The sequence below is a fragment of the Diabrotica virgifera genome, chromosome 10 (assembly GCF_917563875.1).
Source record: "Diabrotica virgifera virgifera chromosome 10, PGI_DIABVI_V3a".
In the NCBI taxonomy this organism is placed as follows: domain Eukaryota; kingdom Metazoa; phylum Arthropoda; class Insecta; order Coleoptera; family Chrysomelidae; genus Diabrotica; species Diabrotica virgifera.
In genome coordinates, this window is record NC_065452.1 from 67,098,375 (window position 1) to 67,121,258 (window position 22,884).

General features: G+C 32.2%; 1 protein-coding gene across 2 annotated transcripts in view; it reads right to left on the bottom strand.

Annotated features, from left to right (window-relative positions):
• LOC114340580 (la-related protein 1B) overlaps positions 1 to 22,884 on the bottom strand; it is a 241,811-nt gene that overhangs the window by 42,212 nt on the left and 176,715 nt on the right. For both annotated transcript variants that reach the window (XM_028291346.2, XM_028291345.2), the window contains one exon: positions 14,331 to 14,719. In XM_028291346.2, coding sequence (XP_028147147.2) covers positions 14,331 to 14,719 — 389 coding nt within the window. The remainder of the gene's footprint in view (positions 1 to 14,330; positions 14,720 to 22,884) is intronic.

Sequence of the window (22,884 nt, forward strand, 5' to 3'; positions counted from 1 at the left end):
AGAGCCCATTCTAATGGGTTTTGTTCTTTTCTTCTTATTGAGATTCTTTCTTTATTTTGTGTGCGTTATTTTGTTTTCGTTAACCGTTTGCATTTCCGACTCTTTTTTTGCCATGTCAATATCATATTTCAGCCGCTGTTCTTCGTTTATTAGTTTTTTGAATTTTCTATCAGCTGTTCTCTCTCTTCGTCCCATATCTAGATTTTGCCATTCACTATTAATTTCTTGTAGCCGATTTTCGTTTGCTTACCTTTGCTTCTTTCGTCCTTTGCTAGTTTAGTTATTTCCTTTTGTATTTCTTTTTCTTTCGATGTCCAATCGTTGTTTATATAGATACGATCTTTATGCTGTTTTAGTTTACGTTTCTTGTTTAGGATTTCCATTTTATCCGTGAGGGCTTCTGTTTCTATTGCGCATACTGTTTTTCCTATTTTTTTTTGCACTTCTTAGTTTTATTTGTATTTGCAACTCTTGGGCTCTGAAATTTTCCATTTCTTCTTTTAATTTCTTATAATCATTTGTTTCTACTTTCAACCCAGTCACGATCAAGCTTTTCTTTTTGCTAAATTTCCCCAGTTGCTCCACTCATTCATGTAGCTGTTTTACTTCTTTTTTTAGTTTTTGTTTCTCTGCTTTTACACCCATTAACTCTTTATTGGTTTGTTGTTATTCTTTCCTTATTTGTTTTATTTCCTGAAGCATTTCATCGTTTTTATTCATTAGCTCTTTCATTATTGTAATCATAACATTTTCCATGTCTTCCTTGTTTTCGTTGCCTGCTTTGCTTGGTGACCGTTTTTTAATTTTACTTCTATAAAACAATCATCCAAGTTTTCTCTTTTGCGTTTCGTTTCATCATCGGTTTCACTTCCTGTAACATTTTTTCCATTTTCTAGGAGTGCAGCGCTAAATACCTGGAATACCGATATTAGATTATCAACAATACTTAAAAAATGAAAGTTACCAATTCACCGGTAGTTAATGCGTTATTTAAAAATTACCTGCGCACCAGAGTTGCCAGTTGGTCTGTAATTAGGATGGAGATTAAAATAGATACGAATTCACCGGGACCCGGAAATATGCACACCCTGATATTCTAGTTACGTAAGCTCGTCCGATTGGCGCATGACGTTAACAACAGAGTAAAGCATAGTCCCGTCTATGCGTTCGTAATACGAACGCGAATGAAATTTGAGAATAGTACAAATGAATGAATTATGACTAAAAGAAACTAAGTGATTTTTATAGTTTAGAGGAAAATTATTAAACTATTTACTTTTATTTAAATTGATTTTCAGTTATTTGTAAATTTCCCAGTTTCTTGATTATATTGGTATCCGGAAAATAAAAATATTCATATAATCGATATCTACTAAAATTATTATATTTCGTTAGTTGGCAAAAATTGATTAGTGGCCTACACATTAGTAAATATAATTTTTACCAAGGGGAAGAAAAGCCCCAAAATAAAACCATAAATTTAATGGATTGATAAAAAAACAAAATTTTTTACTTTTTAAATAATGTATTTCATCAGATTTAAGTAAGAGGCTTGGAAAAGACAAAAATAAGTTTTACAGTTTTCATGCCATGCACTTTATTTAAATTTTGTGCATGTGAAATAGACGTACATACAGCAACTATGTAGCAGTTTTCATAATTTTTCTTTTACGCAATGTCAGGTTGTTAAGAGACTTGTTTAATTCTTTAATTCGGAAGTACATCCGAGACCTAAAAAATAACTTGTTCGCTTTGTTAGAACAGTCTACAGTTACACTTTTGGACATAAGGTTTTCTAAATAATTTTTAGTTACCAAAATGGAATCACCATTCATGTGGAAGGAAAAATTGTCTCCAGTTACTTAATATATGACAAGAGAGTGTCTGATGGTTTACATAAACCACACTTACTCAAATGATCAACCCACGTTTACGTTGAAACATCTTCGGATTAAATACTGGAGTCCTTCAATTTATGGCAGATATAACCAGCCAAATTCTCCAAACCATCATACTCGAGGCCACTAATGTTTTTTCATTCTAACTCTCATTGAAAACTTGAAAATCCACATCTGTTTCGTTGTTAGAATCCAGCCTTTGGATCAATTGTCCAGAAATTGGTAAATCTGGGATGTCGTCTGTTTAAACGTTCGAAAATTCGTTCCGTTGTCTCTCCTACCCGTATATAACTTTTATAAAATAAAATAAAGCTTTTTGTTAACACTTTAAAAAAATTTTAATGGGTTTTCCCCGAAAAGAGCTTCATTTTTTGGTGCTATGTATCACGTTAAAATATTTGATTTGGAATTTGAAGGATAAGATCGTCTTTTTATGAGCTACAAATTTACTTTTACTGGTTCTATAGACTAAGAATATACCATTTTTTCGTTTTTTTTATATGCTACATTTTTTCCAAGAATATTTTTTCGATATAATACTTACTTTTTGAGCATTTGCGAAAAACCGCCGAAAAACGTGTTTTTTTTTTGTTGAAAAGTAAATATTTTTAGTCGCAAGTGACTCTAGTAGCTACTGCTAAATTAATCTAGTACCTAAGTTAAAAAAACTCTATAGAACAAAAGTTGCTTAAACTTAGTCAGATCTGTTTCCGGACTTATTTTAAACGTATATTTTTTCACCCTCCAAGTAAAAGCAATCAACGGCACAAATTCAACTTTGAAGTGGGGGATGGGTAGAATCTAAATCCAAATTTTCATGCAATTAGGAGTTGACCCTGAAAATTATGTGTGTTTCTTTTTATCTTTTAAATCATTTTACTTAAAATCATTTTTTAACTATCAAATAATAATTACATATTGAGTTATTTTATTTTTTAAACTTTATTAATATTTATAAAAAATTTTACTTTCTCGTAATGTATTTTTAAAACAAGCAATCATTTAAATAATTATTTTGTAACAATTTGTATTATTTAAGAATATAATAATTACATTTTGGTTTCGTAGTAAGTGTTTTTTAAGAATATTAATGTATAGTTTTAAAATATTGTATTGCAAATAATTATCATTATTAAATGGTTATTATTTGTCAAGTATTCTTTTTCTTTTTTCACACCCTTATGTATGTAATAAAACTAAGGGACTTTCTGAAAGGTCAATCGTAGACTTTAAAGACACAAAAGAAGCGATACTTAAAAGTTACGCCCATTATATATCTTTATATCGTGGGAAATATACAATACAACACGAGCTCCAACCGCTCGACTAATACTCTTTAGAGCTGGCATCAGTGTGTGATCTCGCGTTGAACGGTAAATATCTAAAATTTCGTATATAAGTCCTCCCCTTTACTTTTCAGCGACGGATCTCGTTTCGCTGTAAATTTATCAGAAAAATTTAATTACAAAAATCTTTTCCCCTCTAAGTGTGCCATGATTAATATGTTAATTATAAAGATACTTATGAACAATATACTCCAATAATTAATTTACTATTGGTGGATCTCGGGTTGTCCTCGATTTAGTCGGATCTCGCCTTGATATGAAGACGTATATATATATATATATACAGGGTGTAACGAAAATACAGGTCATAAGTTTAATCACATATTCTGGGACCAAAAATAGTTTGATTGAACCTAACTTACCTTAGTACAAATATGTATATAAAAAAAGTTACAACCCTTTGAAGTTACAAAATGAAAATCGATTTTTTCCAATATATCGAAAACTATTAAAGATTTTTTATTGAAAATGGACATGTGGCATTCTTATGACAGTAGCATCTTAAGAAAAAATTATAGGTAGTGAAATTTGGACACCCTATAAAAATTTTATGGGGGTTTAGTTCCTTTAAGCCCCCCAAACTTTTGTGTACGTTCCAATTAAATTATTATTGTAGTACCATTACCTAAACAAAATACTTTTAAAACTTTTTTGGCTCTTAGTACTTTTTCTAAAAGTCAGTTTTTATCGAGATATTTTGAATATTTGTCAAATCCACCAAATATTTGTATATGGTTAAGTACGATTATGGAGACTTGGTAATAATATAAAAATTTATGTATGATTTACATTTTTAGGTATATTTTGAACCGTATTAAAAAAGAAGTTATATCTCGATAAAAGTTGCCTTCTCGAAAAAATACAAAGAGGCAAAAAAGTTTTAAAAACATTTTGTTTAACTAATGGTATCGCAGTAATAGTTTAATTGGAGCGTACACAAACATTTGGGGGGTTTAAAGGAACAAAACCCCCATAAAATTTTTATGTAAACATATTAAAAAAGAAGCCGCAACTCGACAAAAACTGCCTTATCGAAAAAATACTAAGAGCCAAAAAAGTTTTAAAAATATTGAATTTAACTAATGGTACCACAATAATAATTTAATTGGAACGTACAGAAAAGTTTGGGGGGGTTTAAGGGAACAAAACCCCCATAAAATTTTTATGGGGAGCACAAATTTCACTATAATTTTTCTTTAAGATGCTCCTGCCATAAAAATGCCACATATCCATTTTCAATAAAAAATCTCTAATAGTTTTCGATATATTCGAAAAAATCGATTTTCATTTTGTAACTTCAAAGGGCTATAACTTTTTTTGTGTGCATATTTGTACTAAGGTAAGTTAGGTTCATTCGAACTATTTTTGGTCCCAGAATATGTGATTTAATTTATGACCTGTATTTTTGTTACACCCTGTATATATATTTTATATACAGGGTGTCCCAGACTAATTTAGCCACGCTATATCTCTTAAACGAATAGAGATTTTCGAATGGGACAAAAAGTGATATATTCTACTTATAATACACTTTAATATGGCGTACAAAAAAATCATCCCCTAAATATTCATCCCTTAGTTACAACCCGTAACTTTAATTTTTTTAATAGCACCCTGTATATTTTTTTATAGTTTTAAATGTGGTCTTTTATCGTCTATTCAACACATTTTTTGAACATAAAATCGGTTTGTAAATAACCAAGAAACTATCAGTTTATTTTTGTTAATTGTGTGTCCCAGACTAATTTATCCAGATTATATTTCTTAAACGAATAGAGATTTTCGAATGGGACAAAAACTTATCTATTCCATTTTTAATACACTTTCATATGGCGTAGAAAAAATTCATCCCCTAAATATTCATGCCTAACTTACAGGGTGCTATTTCAAAAAAATAAAGTTAGGGGTTGTAACCAAGGGATGAATATTTAGAGGATAATTTTTTTTCTACGCCATATTAAAGTGTATTACAAATGTAATAGATCAGTTTTTGTCCCATTCGAAAATCTCTATTCGTTTAAGAAATATAGCCTAAATAAATTAGTCTGGGACACATAATTAAAACAAAAATTTAAAATTTTTTTAAAACCATTTAAAATAAGTAAGTTATTACAGCTTGAATTTGTTAATAGAACAATCTAATATTTTGACCACCCTGTAAAAAGATAGGTATAGGAAACCCTAATACAAATTGAAAGCTAAATAAATTTTCTACGCTATAGACTAGTAAGATACAGGGTGTTCCATTTAAAATAAGTAAGTTCTTACAGCTTGAATTTGTTAATAGAACAATCTCATATTTTGACCACCCTGTAAGAAATTTTGTTGCAATAAGCATCTGTTTAAGTATGCTAAATAGTCTATTATTAAGATCCAAGAAAGAATTTGTTACTGCTTCTGAGATTCGTAGATATTTATTTTTTTCTAAAACCTTACATTTTTATACAAATCGAAATAAATCAAAACACCCTGTATTTAGGTATAGGGAACCCTTATGAAAGTATAGCTTATTTTTTAAGGTCAATTCAATAATGTCATCAGATATAGGGCATTCCATAAGAAAAAATATAACTTTGATATACCACTCTTTTTTGGAACACCCTGTATAATTCACATTATTTTTAGGTTGTAGTATTAAAGGCCCTGTATATTTCTGTGAAGAAATTTTTTTAAAATATCAAGTGGTTTTCCGTACAGAGGCCGAGGCGAATAAGATGAACCACCCTGTATATATATATATATATATATATATATATATATATATATATATATATATATATATATATATTTGCATCCTACTATCCGCTGGGCGTCCGTTGACAGAACGATCACTGAGCGTCCAAGGAGAATTCATTTCTCAAGTTTAACTTTTCCATCACTCAGCGTCCTTTTGTAAAACAAGCGCTTAGCGTCCAGAGAATACGCGAAAATTGACTCTTTCGATATCTAGGCGTCCTTCAATTATACGGTATAATTTACTCTAGCGATTAGTGGGCGCCCTGCGACGATGTCATATTTCCACAATATTAGATTAATGAAAATATACTGTTTCAACATTTTACATGTGTGAAGAATAGAGGTAATTTGATACTTAACCGAAAGCGTATCGAATTTGGTATTTACATAATATGTTATTATACAGTAGTATGGTGCAAATGAAAGGAATAAATTCGTTTTTTCATAAGCCGGCGACTTTAAGGAAAAATCCCGGAACAGGCCGATTTTTATTTTTAAAATATAATTTTTTGGCATATTATACCGGTGAGTCACCACTAACGGGACGGAAGATTACAGCGAAATAGTAAAAGATTTGAAAAAAAATTTAAATTAATAGTTTGTAAGTAGATTAAAGCTACATTTTAAAATTATTTTGAAATATACAGGGTGTCCCAATAAATTGCTGTGTATTAAAGTTATATTTTTTCTTATGGAACACATGTATTTTGTTGCATTTTCTAATTGTGCGTAAAAAATAAGGTATAGTTTCATAAGGCTTCCTTACACCTATGTACAGAGTGTTCCGAGTTATGTCGACTTTTCTTAAAATGTAAAGTTTTAAAAGAAGACTCATTCTCAACTTATTTAAGCAATTGTAACAAATTTACTCTTACAGCTAAATAATTGGATATTGGTTGAATGTATTTCATGATTGACTGTTAAACATTTATTTACAGGGTGTTCAAAATTTACAGTTTCATTATTGGATTATTCAATGTGTAACATGAGGCTTATTTTAAATGGAACACCATAAATATTAATTAATCATAATAATAAACAAACTTTTCTCTTTCGAATGGTATAAGGATGTCCTATAACAAGGAGTCACAGTTTTTGCGTAATTTAGAATTATATAAATTATTAATGATTACATCGATTTTAAAACAAAAGATGTAGTTAGTTAATGTCATTGTACGACATTGGCGTTTTATGACACTACGGTCTGGTAATTGTCAAAAATATAAACATTCGTGCTTAGTATTTAGATTTAATTGTTCCTAAAAATGAAGAATTACGCTATCTACGAAAGAGTCGACATGGAGTGTACTTTGCATTGGGGAATGTTTGAAAAATTGTTTCTGAGCTTCTAAAGTTTACGCTCAAAAGTATCCTGATAGAAAATACCCACAAAAGGAAGTTTTTGAGATTTCTCAATAGATTCCGTGCTGTGCTACTGGTAATCTTACATACGAAAAGGCAAATGAAAATAAAGCAGTGATTTGTGACGACCTCCATGAACTTGATGTTCTACTTTCTGTTACTGAAAACCCAAATACTAGTATGTACGAGAAAAAATTCGGGAGAATTGGAAATCAGTCAAACGAGTTTATGTAGAAGACTTAAGATAAACCACTATCATCCGTATCACACTCAACTACACCAGCATTTAATACAACAGGATTATGATAAACGTTTAAATTTTTCTTTTTGGCCTTTTAATAAAGTTGGAGAAGAACCTGATTTTTTTAAAAGTATATTGTTTACACAGATGAATCTACTTTTCATAATAATTGTCTAGTACATAAACTTAATTTTCATTATTATGATAATGTTTGGGCTGCATTATGGGCGAGTACGTTATCGGCCCGTATTTTTTGACGGGCCGATAACGTACTCACCCAAATATTTGAATTTATTCTTTTCATTTGAACCATACTGTATATTTGGTACATAATTTGCGACAAATTTTAAATTTCTCTGAAACTATATTTTTTAATAGTACTTAATGATAGGTACATTACTTGAGAAATGGAACTTGCCGAAACTGCTGTATTGGAAATAAATTGTAATAAATTTTGTTGCAGTGGTCAAAAGATTTCATTGTTTTATGATAAAAGATGTCATTATGAAATAGAATCGATTGCTTCAATTAAATAAAAACTGCTTATGACTGTTTCGGCATTGTTCCTTCCACACAATGAACCCCAACTTTGTTTCGTGATAGAATAACAAATATTCACAGACTACACAGTGTACACCTTTTGGGAAACCACAATATTTCACAACAATGATACAGTGTGATCTGGTTTTCCGTATGATACAACCATCGGTAATGAGTTTTATTAGTGTATTCTAAAGGATTGGGCACGTCTAACGACATACCAAAAGAATTAGACAGTTCGATTTAATAAAATTAAAATAAAACAAAAAGGTTTAATAATTGAAAATTACATAATTTTGAAATGAAAAAATCATTAAATTTACTTTTTCTTAAATAAAAAAAAATCATTAAATTTACTTTTTCTTCATGTACTGGTTTTGAATAAATAAATACCTTAATTTTGAGCCAATCCTTGTTGCTCAATAACTTTGAATACTTTTCTTTTAAAATTTCACATTCACTTTTTTTAGGAGGCTTTTTATTTTTAATATGGTCTGAAAAATATTTGATGACAACTGTTTTTTGTGCCTCTTTCCAGGGCACCAACGACCTTTTTTCCTTTTTGTTTTGTTCTTTGCTGGAGTTACTTGCTCCTGACAAAGCTACACTAGAATTAATGCCAGAAGCTTTATTTTCACAAATATTTACCTCTGGAATTAAATCAGTTGCCTCTGTAATTGGCATATTATCATCGGTAGTTAACAGATTTTCTTCAAGATCAACATTTATATCGTTTAAGGACTTTCCTTTAAATTGTGCAGCCCCACCTTGTTCCATTAAAAGGAGAATTTTTGATGTTTTGGTTGTTTGATATATATGTCATCCGGTAATCGGTAACTACCCTTATGAATGGTAGTCTTGTCGATACCTCAGGTACCTGAGGTTAAAATAGGCCCATTTAAGCTAACTTATAATACCTTAGCACAAAGTTTATAATAACCGAGGTACAGGGTGTCAGAGTTAAACTTTTTTTTATTTATTATTGAATATTTCCTGACAGGTATGAGATAACAACATGAAATTTGGTATATGGGGGTTTTTTGGGTCGAGAAAACTAAATTCCCTATCAAAAATTATGTACAGTAGAACCTCGATTAACCGAGGTAATTGGGACCGAGAGTACCTCGGATACGGCAAAACTCGGATAACACGGAACGTAACCTAAATATAGTACAATATAAAGACGATTGTTAGGTTAAAATAAAATATGGGACAAACACACATTGTTTTGGTATAAAACTCATTTAATAATACATAACCTTAAAACAGTTGAATCTCAAATGTGAATCAATTATCATTTTATAATTTATAAAATTCATTAAAAAATTTATAAAATTCATATTAGGATGGCCTCGGTTAACCCGGAGTCTCGGTTAACCGGAAATCGGTTAACCGAGGTTCTACTGTATTGCCCAGAGGGCGCCACATACGCCTTTCGGCACTCATTTATTACGTTCAATTTTTTTTATCACTCACTCTGTATAATTTTGACATTTTAATTTTTATTCTCCTATTAGTTGTACTTAAAAAAGGTATACTTCTTTCATCTCCCTAAACTCCACCGTTTTCGAGATAAACGCATTTTAAATCTGCGATACACCATCATTTTTAGCATAATATCATTGTAGTTTCACCCGAAAAATAACTTAAAACCGTAATAATTGTGCTAGTTCTTAAATTTATGTCATTGCATCGCAAATTCCATTTGAAGAAATTTGCGATACATTTTTGGATAATTTTATGGTTTTAAGTTATTTTTCGGGTGTAACTACAATGATATTATGCTAAAAATGATGGTGTATCGCAGATTTAAAATGCGTTTATCTCGAAAACGGTTGAGTTTATGGAGATGAAAGAAGTATACCTTTTTTAAGTAAAACTAATAGGAGAATAAAAATTTTAATGTCAAAATTATACAGAGTGAGGGATAAAACAAATTGAACGTAAGAAATGAGTGCTGAAAGGCGTATGTGGCGCCCTCTGGGCAATACATAATTTTTGGTACGGAATTTAGTTTTATCGACCCAAAAAACTCCCACATACCAAATTTCATGTTGTTATCTCATACCTGTCAGGAAATATTCAATAATAAATAAAAAAAAAGTTTAATTTTGACACCCTGTATCTCGGTTATTATAAACTTTTGTACTAAGGTAAGTTAGCTTAAATCGGCCTATTTTAACCTCAGGAACCTGAGGTTAAGATATGGCCCATTCTTTACCAAACACCCTGTTTAATCAAATAATGAAAATCTGTTAAAAATGAAATAATAAATTATCCCACAAGAATTTCTTGGAAGCAATACTGAAACAAGATCCGCACAAGAGTTTAAACACGTACGTTTTGTCTTCTCAGCAGTTTAGTATTTTGGACAGTTTACATAATTGAATAATTGTATAAATTTTACAACACAAACTAAGGAATGTGACACATTCGACATTTTTTAGCGTTGTACAAATATTAACTTCAGTTATATTTATTTATACAATACAATACAGAAGTATGGAATATAAATACTTGTTTCTTTAATAGACAGAAATTATAGGTATGGTATAAATAATGTAGATCTGATAAAAATAGTTTTACTAATTGTTGCATTACATGTTTATTAATGCTTTAGATAAGATGTAACTAAACGATAAAAAACAAGTGCAGCTTTAATTTTATTTTGATGTAAATAATAACAACAATAATTACTTCCATAAAAATTTTTCCTTGTATAAGTACAGGGTGAGTCACCACTAACGGGACGGAAGATTACAGCGAGAGTAAAAATGTTTAAATTATTAGTCTGTAACTTGATAAAACCTACATTATAAAATTATTTTGAAATATACAGGATGTCCCAATAAATTGCAGCTTATTACAGGATGTCTCAATAAATTGCGACGTATCGAAGTTATATTTTTTATTCTTATTCTTCTTCCTTATCCTCTTTATAAGCAATCCGGCTTGTTCATTGGCGGATTGATACTTCTATGGAAGGTTGTCACTCCATCTTTTGCAAGGTTGGCCGATACTTCTTCTACCGATTGGTGATTTATCTGTTACTATTTTGAGCACACGTGACTCCTCCATTCTTCTTATGTGGCTATTCCATTATTTTTTTCTATTTAGTGTCCATTCGTTTATATACTGTACGTTACATTTTACTTTAGATTTTATTAACTTACAAGCTATATTTAAAATTTTTTCGAACCTTTTACCCTTTCGCTGTAATCTTCCGTCCCGTTAGTGGTGACTGATGACTCACCCTGTATATTAGTATACAACAATTAGTTGCAATTTTTCGCTTTATTACCTAATTTTCACTTTTTGTCTGACTATTACTTACACACTTTTCGGATTTGGCACTTTGTGTCCGCCGATTTTCATGTTATCATATAATTTACTCACTCCATATTAACATCATCCTCATCTTCTCTATCATTGGGTGCGTTCGGAAGACGTCAGCGGTTGAATGTAAGCACAGAATTAAACGGAAATTACTTCAAAACCGGAACTAAAAAATCAAGCGCGACTTTTCAATACGCTTCTATGTCAGATATACTATTTCTGCGACTATAATATGGCACTTCCGGTTAGAACTTTTTAACCGGAAATGATATAAAAACCAAAAGTATACATTTGTTTTCATCTTGCTAAGGCACGTTGAATAATATATCTCGTATACCGTTTCGGTGACTTTAAAACAGTAACTTCTGATTCCAACACTAAATCCGAAAGTTCGACGTAAAATTTCTTATCTTTAGTACTATCCTTGGGTTATAAACTTTTATTCGACGCCTCTTTTGTCATTCTATCTGTATTAATAATGGAGGAGTTATATTCGGGGACGAACGGATAGACGGACATACAGTCATGAAACCGGATATATATATTTGTTCTCGTCTTGCTAAGGCGCGTCGAATAATATATCGCTTATACTATTTCGGTGACTTTAAAACGGTACTTCCGGTCGCAAATTTAAAACCGGAAATCCGAGTTCAAATTTTTCATCTTTGAAACCATCCTTGGGTTATAAGCTTTCATTCGACACCTCATTTGTCATTCCATCCGTATTAATACCGGAGGAGATATATTTGCGGACGGACGGACAGACGCACAGACAGTCATGAAACCGGATGAATATATTTGTTTTCCTCTTGCTAAGGCGCGTCGAATAATATATCGCTTGTACTATTCCGGTGAGTTGAAAACAGTACTTCCGGTTGTATTTCTAAAACCGAAAGTTCTAGGTCAAATTCCTCACCATTAGTAGGTACCATTCTTGGGGTATTAGCTTTTATTCGACGCCGCATTTGTCATTCTAGCTGGTATAGTAAAGGAGGAGTTGTGTTTACCGACAGACGGACGTGGATAATTCAACATTTTCACATTTTTTCAAAATTGGATGAAAACCATATTTTAACCAGTGCAAAAAGTTTGTTCAATGTCGGCAGTAAATTTTTAAAGAATTACGGGCCTTAGTCCTCCTTCCGCAGTGAACTCCTCCTAAATACTACGTTGGCCACGGTTGCCAAGTCTACGACGCTCAGAAGTGGCAAGATCAAAACTTGAGTTTATTTAATGGACGCTGAGAAATCGTAAACATAAAATGCAGTATACCTAAAAGTATACGTATATTGAAAAGAGCGCCTCTGGTGATAAACAGTTAACACTACTTTATACGCTACAGTATACGAAAAATTTACTTAACTATCTTTTAAGCGTCCGAAATAATTTCGCTTAATGAATGATTATAGTAATCTAAGTTCTTCTGTACATGAAGAGAACTTGTGCACTCGTATGATTAGTCAACGGCATCAAAAAGAAGAAGAAGTATTCTAAGAAAACTGACCAATGACAAATTTTTATTAAGGTTTCATCTCGGCGTCCGTATACGGACGCTCGATTTCCACGGACGCCGAGTGGATAGTTATCGGGCAATGTTTGGACGCTAGGAAGATAGTAGGATATATATATATATATATATATATATATTATATCTCTGGATTCGAAATCCGATGTATTTATCGACCGTGCAAGTATATTCTATAACACTATAAATCAGTGTTGAAATTATCGGGAATTGCGGTCTGTGGCTTAGATTGAAACTACATTTAATTCTGTTGAATTCGATATTTCGATATATTCGATATATATATATATATATATATATATATATATATATATATATATATATATATATATATATATATATATATCTGGGTCACGAAATTAAGATAGGTAAGGACAATCAAACAAACGAAGTATCCATAAGAATAATACAAGGATGAGCAGTATACGGAGCTCTTAGGAACGTTTTTAAGAGTGACATTACAGTTAATATGAAGAAAAAAGTTTTCGGCCAATGCGTGCTACCGGTCATGACCTATGGTGAAGAAACATTATCGCTCACAAAGAAAAACGCACAAAAACTAACAGTAATGCAAAGAAGAATGCAGCGATCAATGATAGGGCCCACTCTACGAGACAGGATTAGAAACGAAGATCTACGAGCTAAGACCAAAGTCATAGACGTCATTGAAAGAAGCTGTAACTTAAATGGAAATGGGCTTGACACGTTGCCAGAATGAAGGACGGAAGATGGACTCGCAAACTAGTTGAATGAAGACCAAGAGCCGATAAACGTAGCAGAGGAAGACCACCACCATGATGGCAAGACGACTTACGAAAGACAACAAAAAACTGGATACAGAAAGCACAAGATAGATCACTTTGGAGACAAACAGGGGAGGCCTATGGCCAGCAGTGGATCGAGAGAGGCTGATGATGATGATGGTTAATGAGGTGTTAACAAATGTTCCCTCTATGTGTTTATGAACTATTGCTACTCCTTTTGACGAGATATTCTTTTCAAAATCTTTAACAAGTCAATGCTATGATGGATTTGCGTGGTTCGTGGGTAGATTGTTTTTCTTCATGAAGCATTAGAGTTTTACTTCTTAAACGTTTTGTATGTTTTCAATACTTTTAAGAAGAAAGGAGGTTAGGACAATAAGTTATATATGACTGATTTTGTCTGGAGGACATTTGCAACAATTTGGAATAAAAAAGACCTGCCCCCAGAGTCTATTAGTTTACTACCTCAAACAAGGGGGGTGATTTTAAAATGAGGCAAATTCTCTTTGTCTAATAAGGCAAAAGAATGATGATTTTTTTTTATTGAAGCGAAACATCCGATATTTCATAGTTATTACTTACCTCTACTACTCTAAAATCTTCAATAGTTTTGAACTTGGAGAGATGTTTTTGCAAAGTGGGAGTAACGGTGAGATGGCTGCCGTGCTTGTAGTATTTCAAAAAAGCCCAGAATTTTTCCAATCCATAGAGTTGACCATTTTCGTAATCCCTGACCGTTTCTTGTTGGAAGTCTTCGTACAAATGTGGTCTGAATTTAACTTCTAATCCATAAGAGAAAAAGCGGAATAGACACTCCAGGCCATAGCGATAGCCTTGTTCTGCATCTTCGAGAGCAAGACTCTTAAATTCATTGTACATTGTGCGATTGAAGTTCTCTCTGAGAAAGAATGACCAGAAACGGAAGAGTGTATTCATTTCATTAGATTGTCCAATGCCAAAGCGTTTGCGTTCTGAAAGAGTAAAACAGTTAATCTAAAGCAAAGGTCTGCAACACAAAAGTATATGACCCCTGTTGAGCTGACCCCTCCACCTTACAGAAATTAAAAACAAATAGCGCTAAATTACGAGCTATTTATAAGCTTTCATATCCGACAGATTAAAATTTTTGAGCTCGTTACACTGGACAGGAATTTATTATTTTTTATGGGAGGGCTACCGCCCCCTCTTAAAAATAGAGGTATTTAATCTATCTTTGCGGTAGAATTATGAGCTACTTATGAGCTTTCAAAGTGATATAGTCTTGATTTTTGAGCTCATCCCCTTAACCCTCAAACAAACCATTAATTGATTCAACTCAAAAGAAAAATTAAAATATATCGTATGGCGGATAGGTATAATTCGTATAGCATAGCGTATAAATTCTAGGAACAAACTCTTAAAATATGCGCATTTCGATTATTGAGCTACAACCCCTTCGCAAGAAAATTTCTCCATCTTCCCGGCTTAAGAGAGAATTGTACTTAAAATGAATAAAATTAATTATTTTGCGACTATATTATATCGTTACTGATTCGTAAGCTCACAAAAATACGCGCGTTTCAATGATTGCATTTCATTTTCTTTTGTAGGATATTTTATTTTTCTGCTGTACGAAAAAATTATAAGTCATACTTATAGAATATTAATTTACATTCTATCTAAATTAATTCTATAATAGCCCAAAGTGCACAATAATTCGTTTACATCGTGTAAATCATAAATTAAAAAAAATTTAATTGGATTAATTTTTTATATTGCGTTATTTGTTAATTGCCTCAATACGTCCATAATTTAAAAAAGTAAATTTTCTGTAGAGAATTTAAGCTTAAATTCCATATTACAACACATTTGATAATTTTCAAATATTTTAATAAATGTTTAAAATATATTTTCCTATGTAATAAGAGCAAGTTTGTTTTAGATAAAGATCCAGAATCACATGCAATAAGAATAAAATAGATAGTACATTTATTTTTAAACAGATAGTCAATACTGAGAATTGTTATTAATTCCAATAATTATTTTATATCCTTTTGAATAAATGTAAGAATAATATGTAAGAATATTATCAAATGTGTTGTAATATAAAATTTAAGATTAAATTTTCTACGGCATTAAAAAATTAATGCTAGTTATAGTACAACGACCGCTACCATCCAGTATATTCTACCACGTGGAATCAACACGAGGTACCACCGCGTCGCAGCGTTGAAGATTCTGGAAATAATTGCGAAGTATTGGAACAGCAATTCAGCAATAATAAAAATTATAAAAGGCCATGTAAAAATCAATATTTTTCAGTCTGATAAAAAATAGTTAAAATAGTCTGATTTAATTGTTAAAGTAAAGTCTGATTTAAATTATTGAGTTGTAACTAAAATCTTTGTTTGTCGAAATAAAGGTTTTTAATTGTGAAGTTCAGTTTTTAAAAGTGTTTTTCCCAAGAACATTCATAATTGGCGCAGTCAGTAGGATAGTGGTAGAGTCTTTATAGATCCTCGTCACTTTTAAGTGTTTGTCCACTGTTCCAAGAACCAGCCCCAGGGAAACCGTCTGAAGAGTTCACCCGAGGGATTTAGCAGTAAGAAAAGAAGTTAGGAGCCTTCAGGAGCAAAGGAATGCACATCGGCATCGTCTTTATCCTGTAAGCGATTTTTATTATTACTTAGAATTAAGAAGATTAAATTTTAAAAGAAATATTATTAAATGAGACTCCTCTGAGTCCTTAGATTGAATCAGACCTAGATTAAGAAGATAAAAACAAAGATTTGAATAAATTAATAGAAAGATAATAATTTAGAAATATCTCCTCTAAGTCCTTAGATTGACTTTAGAGCCAGATTTAGAAACTTATTTAAAGAAAAATTTAAATAGCTTAATTAATACTATATTAATAAACACTAGAGATTAATAGATAGATAATAAGCAATTTAAGATTGATATATTTGAAATTTACTATACTTTTTCGACTATTGACTATATATATTGAAAATTATTTTGTTAAAATATGGCAGTTCCACAATTTGACGTGAAAAATTTATGCATTCTTCCAAATTTCGACGGAAACCTAAATGAATTACATGAATTTATTAAAGTTTCTACAATACTTTTAAAACATTATTATGATAGACTAAATGCAGCTAATATCCAAAATACATTTTTGCTTCATGGTATTATAAGTAAATTAACAGGTAGAGCCAAAGAAGTTATATCCGTATATGGAAGCGAAACTTTTGATGAAATAAAAAATGCATTAATTCAAAATTTTGGAGACCAAAGAGACGAAAATTCGCTTACAAGAGATCTAGTAAATTTAAGAAAAGGAGCAATAGAATCTATCATGCATTTTTACGAAAAAATAATGGGACTTTTAAGCTGTATCAACAATTACTTAGAATTACATCCTGTAAATGCCGACACTAAAAGAAGCAAACAAGAATTTTTCCGTCAACAAGCTCTCACATTTTTAGCAGGGCTAAGAGAACCAATGGGCTCTGTGATCAGAGCAATGAGACCAGGAAGTTTAGCCACGGCGATACAATACGTACAGGAAGAAAATAATGTTAGATATCTTCAAAAAAATCAAAGAAGTCAACCTTCAACATCAGGAAGAAGCGAAAATTATCAAGAACGCCGACCTCAGAGACAGCAAATGCCTGTACCTGTCCAAAAACCATTTTATCAACAGCTAAATTTTGCACCTCCGCAATGGCAGCAAATATCAGACAATTCTACCCACAGAACAGGTTTCAACAACCACATGGACAACAAAACTTCAACCAATTTAGACAAAATTCAAACCCTCCAGCATTCAGGACCCAGAACCAGTCAAATGTATGGGGCACACAAACCCGGACAGTCAAAGCAGCCTAGACCAACACCTATGAGTGGAATATCAGAAACTACAACAGGAGGCCGTCAAAAATTTACACCAAATTACCGAGCACAGCCAAAATTCACCGTAGAAGAACTTTACAATATACAATGCAACGGAGATGATCAAGAAGAGAATGCCAACTACAATGATTACTACGAACCTGAATACGACAGATTTCTACAAGATACATACGAAAATCAACCAACCGAATACGAAGAAAACGTAACTTTTCGAGAGGACCCACCAGAAGCAGCCGAAACGTGATTGAACTTCATTCATTTCCCTACAAGAAGGAGCTACCTTACATTGAAATTTTTGAGCCTTCTTTACGACTTTTAATCGATACAGGATCCACAAAGTCATTTCTTAATCCAGAAATAGCTTCTTCATATTTTCCAAATTATATAAAACACGAACCCTTCGTCGTCACATCAATTTTTCAAAATTATTCCCAAAAATATTGTGCTGAAATTCCTTCATTTTCAGAATTTAATTCTGACAGCAAAATGAAGTTTTATCTCTTGTTTCACAAAACTTTCGATGGTCTTATTGGCCTCGACAATCTAAAACTCTTCGAAGCCCAATTAAACTTTCCTAAATCACTTCCAGTTACAAAAGATTCTACAATCCCTATCAAATATTATGAAACAAACAAAACACAATTTTATTCCATCCATTTGGAACCAAATTCAATTAGCCAAGTCAAAATTCCAGACAAAGAAGAAAAAGGAACCATCATTATTCCAACTCAAAAAGTACAAAGCGTCGTAGTACGAGAAGCCCTTACTAACGCCGAGAACCTCCTCGCCTAGACCGAAATTGCCAACTTCACGTCAGACCCCATTCACCTTTCCTTTATGGAACCACTCGAAAGCAAGAAAATAGACGTTCAAGATTTCCATATATATTCCATGGAAACAACCGCCGGACCAGACTACAGACAAGATATCGACGATTTAATTAAAACCGAACATCTTAACGAGGAAGAAGAGGAACAAGTTCGCCACCTATGCAGAAAATTCTCTGATATATTTCATCAATCAGACACTCCTCTCAGCTTTACTAACGAAGTCAAACATCACATCAGAACCAAGGATGAAGATGAAGAGCCTGTATATACGAAATCATACCGGTATCCGTATGTGCACAAAGAAGAAGTAAAGAAACAAATGTTAGAGCAACGCATCATTCGACCAAGCCAATCGCCATGGTCCTCGCCCATTTGGGTCGTGGCAAAGAAACCAGATTCATCCGGTAAAATGAAGTGGAGGATAGTGGTAGATTATAGGAAGGTCAACGAGAAGACAATTGACGACCGATACAGAATTCCTCACATTAGCGATATTTTGGACAAATTGGGAAGATGTCAATATTTTACAACCCTCGACCTAGCGAGCGGATTTCATCAAATCGAGATGGCTGAAGAAGACATTCCCAAAACAGCATTTAATGTGGAAAATGGACACTATGAATATTTAAGAATGCCATTTGGACTTGAGAGAACCCTCTGTCCACGTTCCAACGTATGATGGACAACGTATTGAAGGGACTTCAAGGAGAAATATGCCTCGTCTATATGGATGACGTAATAGTATACTCAACATCGTTACAGGAACACATAGTAAATCTCACAAAAGTATTTCAACGATTAAGAGAAGCCCGACTAAAAATCCAAGTTGACAAATGATGCGAATTCTTAAAAAAGCAAGTTAATTTTCTGGGACACGTAGTCACACAAGAAGGAATAAAACCGAATCCAGCGAAAATTGAAGCAATAGAAAAATATCCAATACCAAAAACAGCAAAAGATTTAGAGGATTTCTTGGACTTCCTTGGGTTATTACAGAAAGTTTATTCGAGACTTCGCAAAAATCACAAAACCTCTAACAAGATGCTTGAAAAAGGACGCAAAGATCGAACATACACCCGAATTCGTAGAATGCTTTGAAACATGCAGGAAATTATTAATGAATGAGCCTTTATTACAATATCCAGATTTTTCCAAACCGATTAACCTCACAACAGATGCCAGCAATTTTGCTATCGGAGCAGTACTTTCCCAAGGACCAGTTGGCAGTGATAAACCAATTGCCTTCGCTTCCAGGACACTAAATGAAACTGAGACCAAATACTCAACAATAGAAAAGGAAATGCTAGCAATGGTGTGGGCAACTAAATATTTCCGACCCTACCTATTTGGAAGAAAATTTAAAATACTTTCAGAGCACCGTCCCTTGCAATATCTATTTTCCCTAAAGGAACCCAACTCCAAACTAGTACGTTGGAGATTAAAATTAGAAGAATTTGACTACGAGGTAATTTACAAAAAAAGGCAAAGCTAATACAAATGCGGACGCACTGTCTCGAATCGAAATACACACAAAGGAAACTAAGGACATCGATTCAAAAATTAAGGAAGTCTTTGATGATTTAGTAGACATGGAAGACGATGGATGGTCAACGACTAATCCAGATGCAGATCGAATAATCGACAAGATTGTAGAAGAAAAAGCAACAGAATTAATCCCAAAAAACATTCCAGAAGACACTGTTGAAACCGAAGATCAAAACATCCCAGAAGACAATGTTGAAAACGAAGATCAAAACATGGATGAAGACGGAAGTGAAACAATACATACAGCAGTAGAAAACCCAATTCTTGGTATACCTATTTCGGAAAAACCACTTAACTTCTACAATAACCAAATTATAGTCAAAATCGTCAACTACAATCCACGACCTCCAGAAATTATACAAACCGAATAAAAGACGTTATCATATCCAGCTATCGAAAGATCAGTTAAAAGCTGTTACCATAAAAATTTTTAAGGAACACCTCAACCCGAAAAAGAAGTATGCAATTTTATTTGAAGCAGAAATTTGCGAAATTATCAAGAAAACTTTTAAAAACAACGCATATGACTTGGTAAAATGTAACCTTTTATTGGAAGATGTTAACCTAGAAGAACAACAAAAAGAAATTATAAAAAACTATCATGAAGGTAAAACGAACCATAGAGGAATAACTGAAACAGAAAGCCAAATAAGAAGAAGATATTACTGGCCTAACATGAAGAAAGACATAGAAGATATCATAAACTTCTGCGATATATGTCAAGAAAATAAATATGACAGACTTTCTCCCAAACCAAAATTTATGGTTACACCAACTCCCACTAAACCACTAGAAATAGTTCACATCGATTTATTCCAGGCTGATGGACAGAAGTTTCTAACCATAATAGACGCATTTTCGAAGTATGGACAAGCCTACCCAATAAATGGAGGAAACGCAATCAATGTACTCAACGCCCTATTAATTTTTATAACCCATCATGGACTCGCAACAATGATAGTAGCCGACAATGGTACAGAATTCAAAAATGGAGTAATACAAGAATTTGTAGACTCTCATAAAATCTCAATCCACTATACGACACCAGAGAATCCGCAATCCAACGGGATGATTGAGAGATTTCATTCTACATTAATCGAATATCTTCGAATCCTAAGGAACACCAAGGCAAAGCTCCCGATAAAAGAACAAATGCTATACGCTATAATTGGGTACAATAATTCCATACATTCAGCAACGAAGTTAAGACCCATTGACATATTAAACGGACATATCAACGCAAAAGATCCCTTTGACGTTGACATACAGAAAGTAATACTGAATAATTATATTCAAAATCATAGAGAGATAACAAAGGAATTATACAAGGAAGTAAATCAGCATATACAAGAAAATAAAAATAAAGTCATCGAAAATAGAAACAAATCGAGACAAGACCCTATTACGTATAAACCAAGCACAAAAATTTATACCCGAAAAACAGTCACCAGGAATAAATTACTTCCACGATATTCTGCAAAACTTATAAAGAAAAATAACGAAGTTACTGTAAAAACATCAAAAGCTACAGTTCATAAGAAAAACATAAAACATCAACCTAAATCAAAAACTAAATCGGAACTTTCCCCACAAGATCAGCCAGACGATAGGAAAGAAATTAAAGATACAGAAACTTAAAAACAAACCAGAAATAATTCCCCTCAACCGGGGACAAGCAAGGATTTAGATTACTAACAGACAACCAAAAAAATAATAAAGAAAAAAATAAATTTAACTTTTCAAAATATCCAGTTATTAAATTCAAGAGCAATCGTTCCAGATAAATCGCGAATACTTCCCAAAAATTAGGACTACAGAAATTCAACCCATTCAGGATAGACCACATCCCTTTAGACAAATTCCATGAACTCTCCGAAGGAAGAACAACATCCAGAAAAAATAACCCAAAATTATGGAACCATAGCCATAGCCATTTTTTGGTTAACTCCTATATAGATTTTTATTAAAATTATTTGCCTTGTATATGTTACAGATACAAAAACAAATTCTAGCAACGAAATTCCAGGAGATGCCAATCCAAAACTTTAGTTCATCCCTTACAAAACTTCTTCAGGGGATTAAGTAGTTATAGTACAACGACCGCTACCATCCAATATATTCTACCACGTGGAATCAACACGAGGTACCGCCGCGTCGCAGCGTTGAAGATTCTGGAATTAATTGCGACGTATTGGAACAGCAATTCAGCAATAATAAAAATTATAAAAGGCCATGTAAAAATCAATATTTTTCAGTCTGATAAAAAATAGTTAAAATAGTCTGATTTAATTGTTAAAGTAAAGTCTGATTTTAAATTATTGAGTTGTAACTAAAATCTTTGTTTGTCGAAATAAAAGTTTTTAATTGTGAAGTTCAGTTTTTAAAAAAGTGTTTTTCCCAAGAACATTCATAATTTGCTATTAATTAATTTTTTTTTATTTATAATTTACACGATGTAAACAAATTATTGTATACTTTGGGCAATTAAAGAATTTATTTAGATAAAATGTAAATTAATATTCTATAAGTATACCTAACTTATGTTTTCGTACGGCAGGAATATACAATATTCCTACAAAAGAAACTGCAATTCAATAATTGAAACGAGCGTATTTTGCAAGCTCATGAATTAGTAAACGATATGTAGTCGCAAAATAATTAATTTTATTAATTTTAAGTACAACTCTCTCTTAAGCCGGGAAGATGGGCAGGTTTTCTTGTGAATGGGTTGTAGCTCAATAATCGAAATGTGCGTATTTTAAGAGTTTATTCTTAGAATTTATACGCTATACGAATTATATCCGCGATACGATGTATTTTTATTTTTCTCTTGAGTTGAATCAATTAAAGGGATGTTTGGGTTA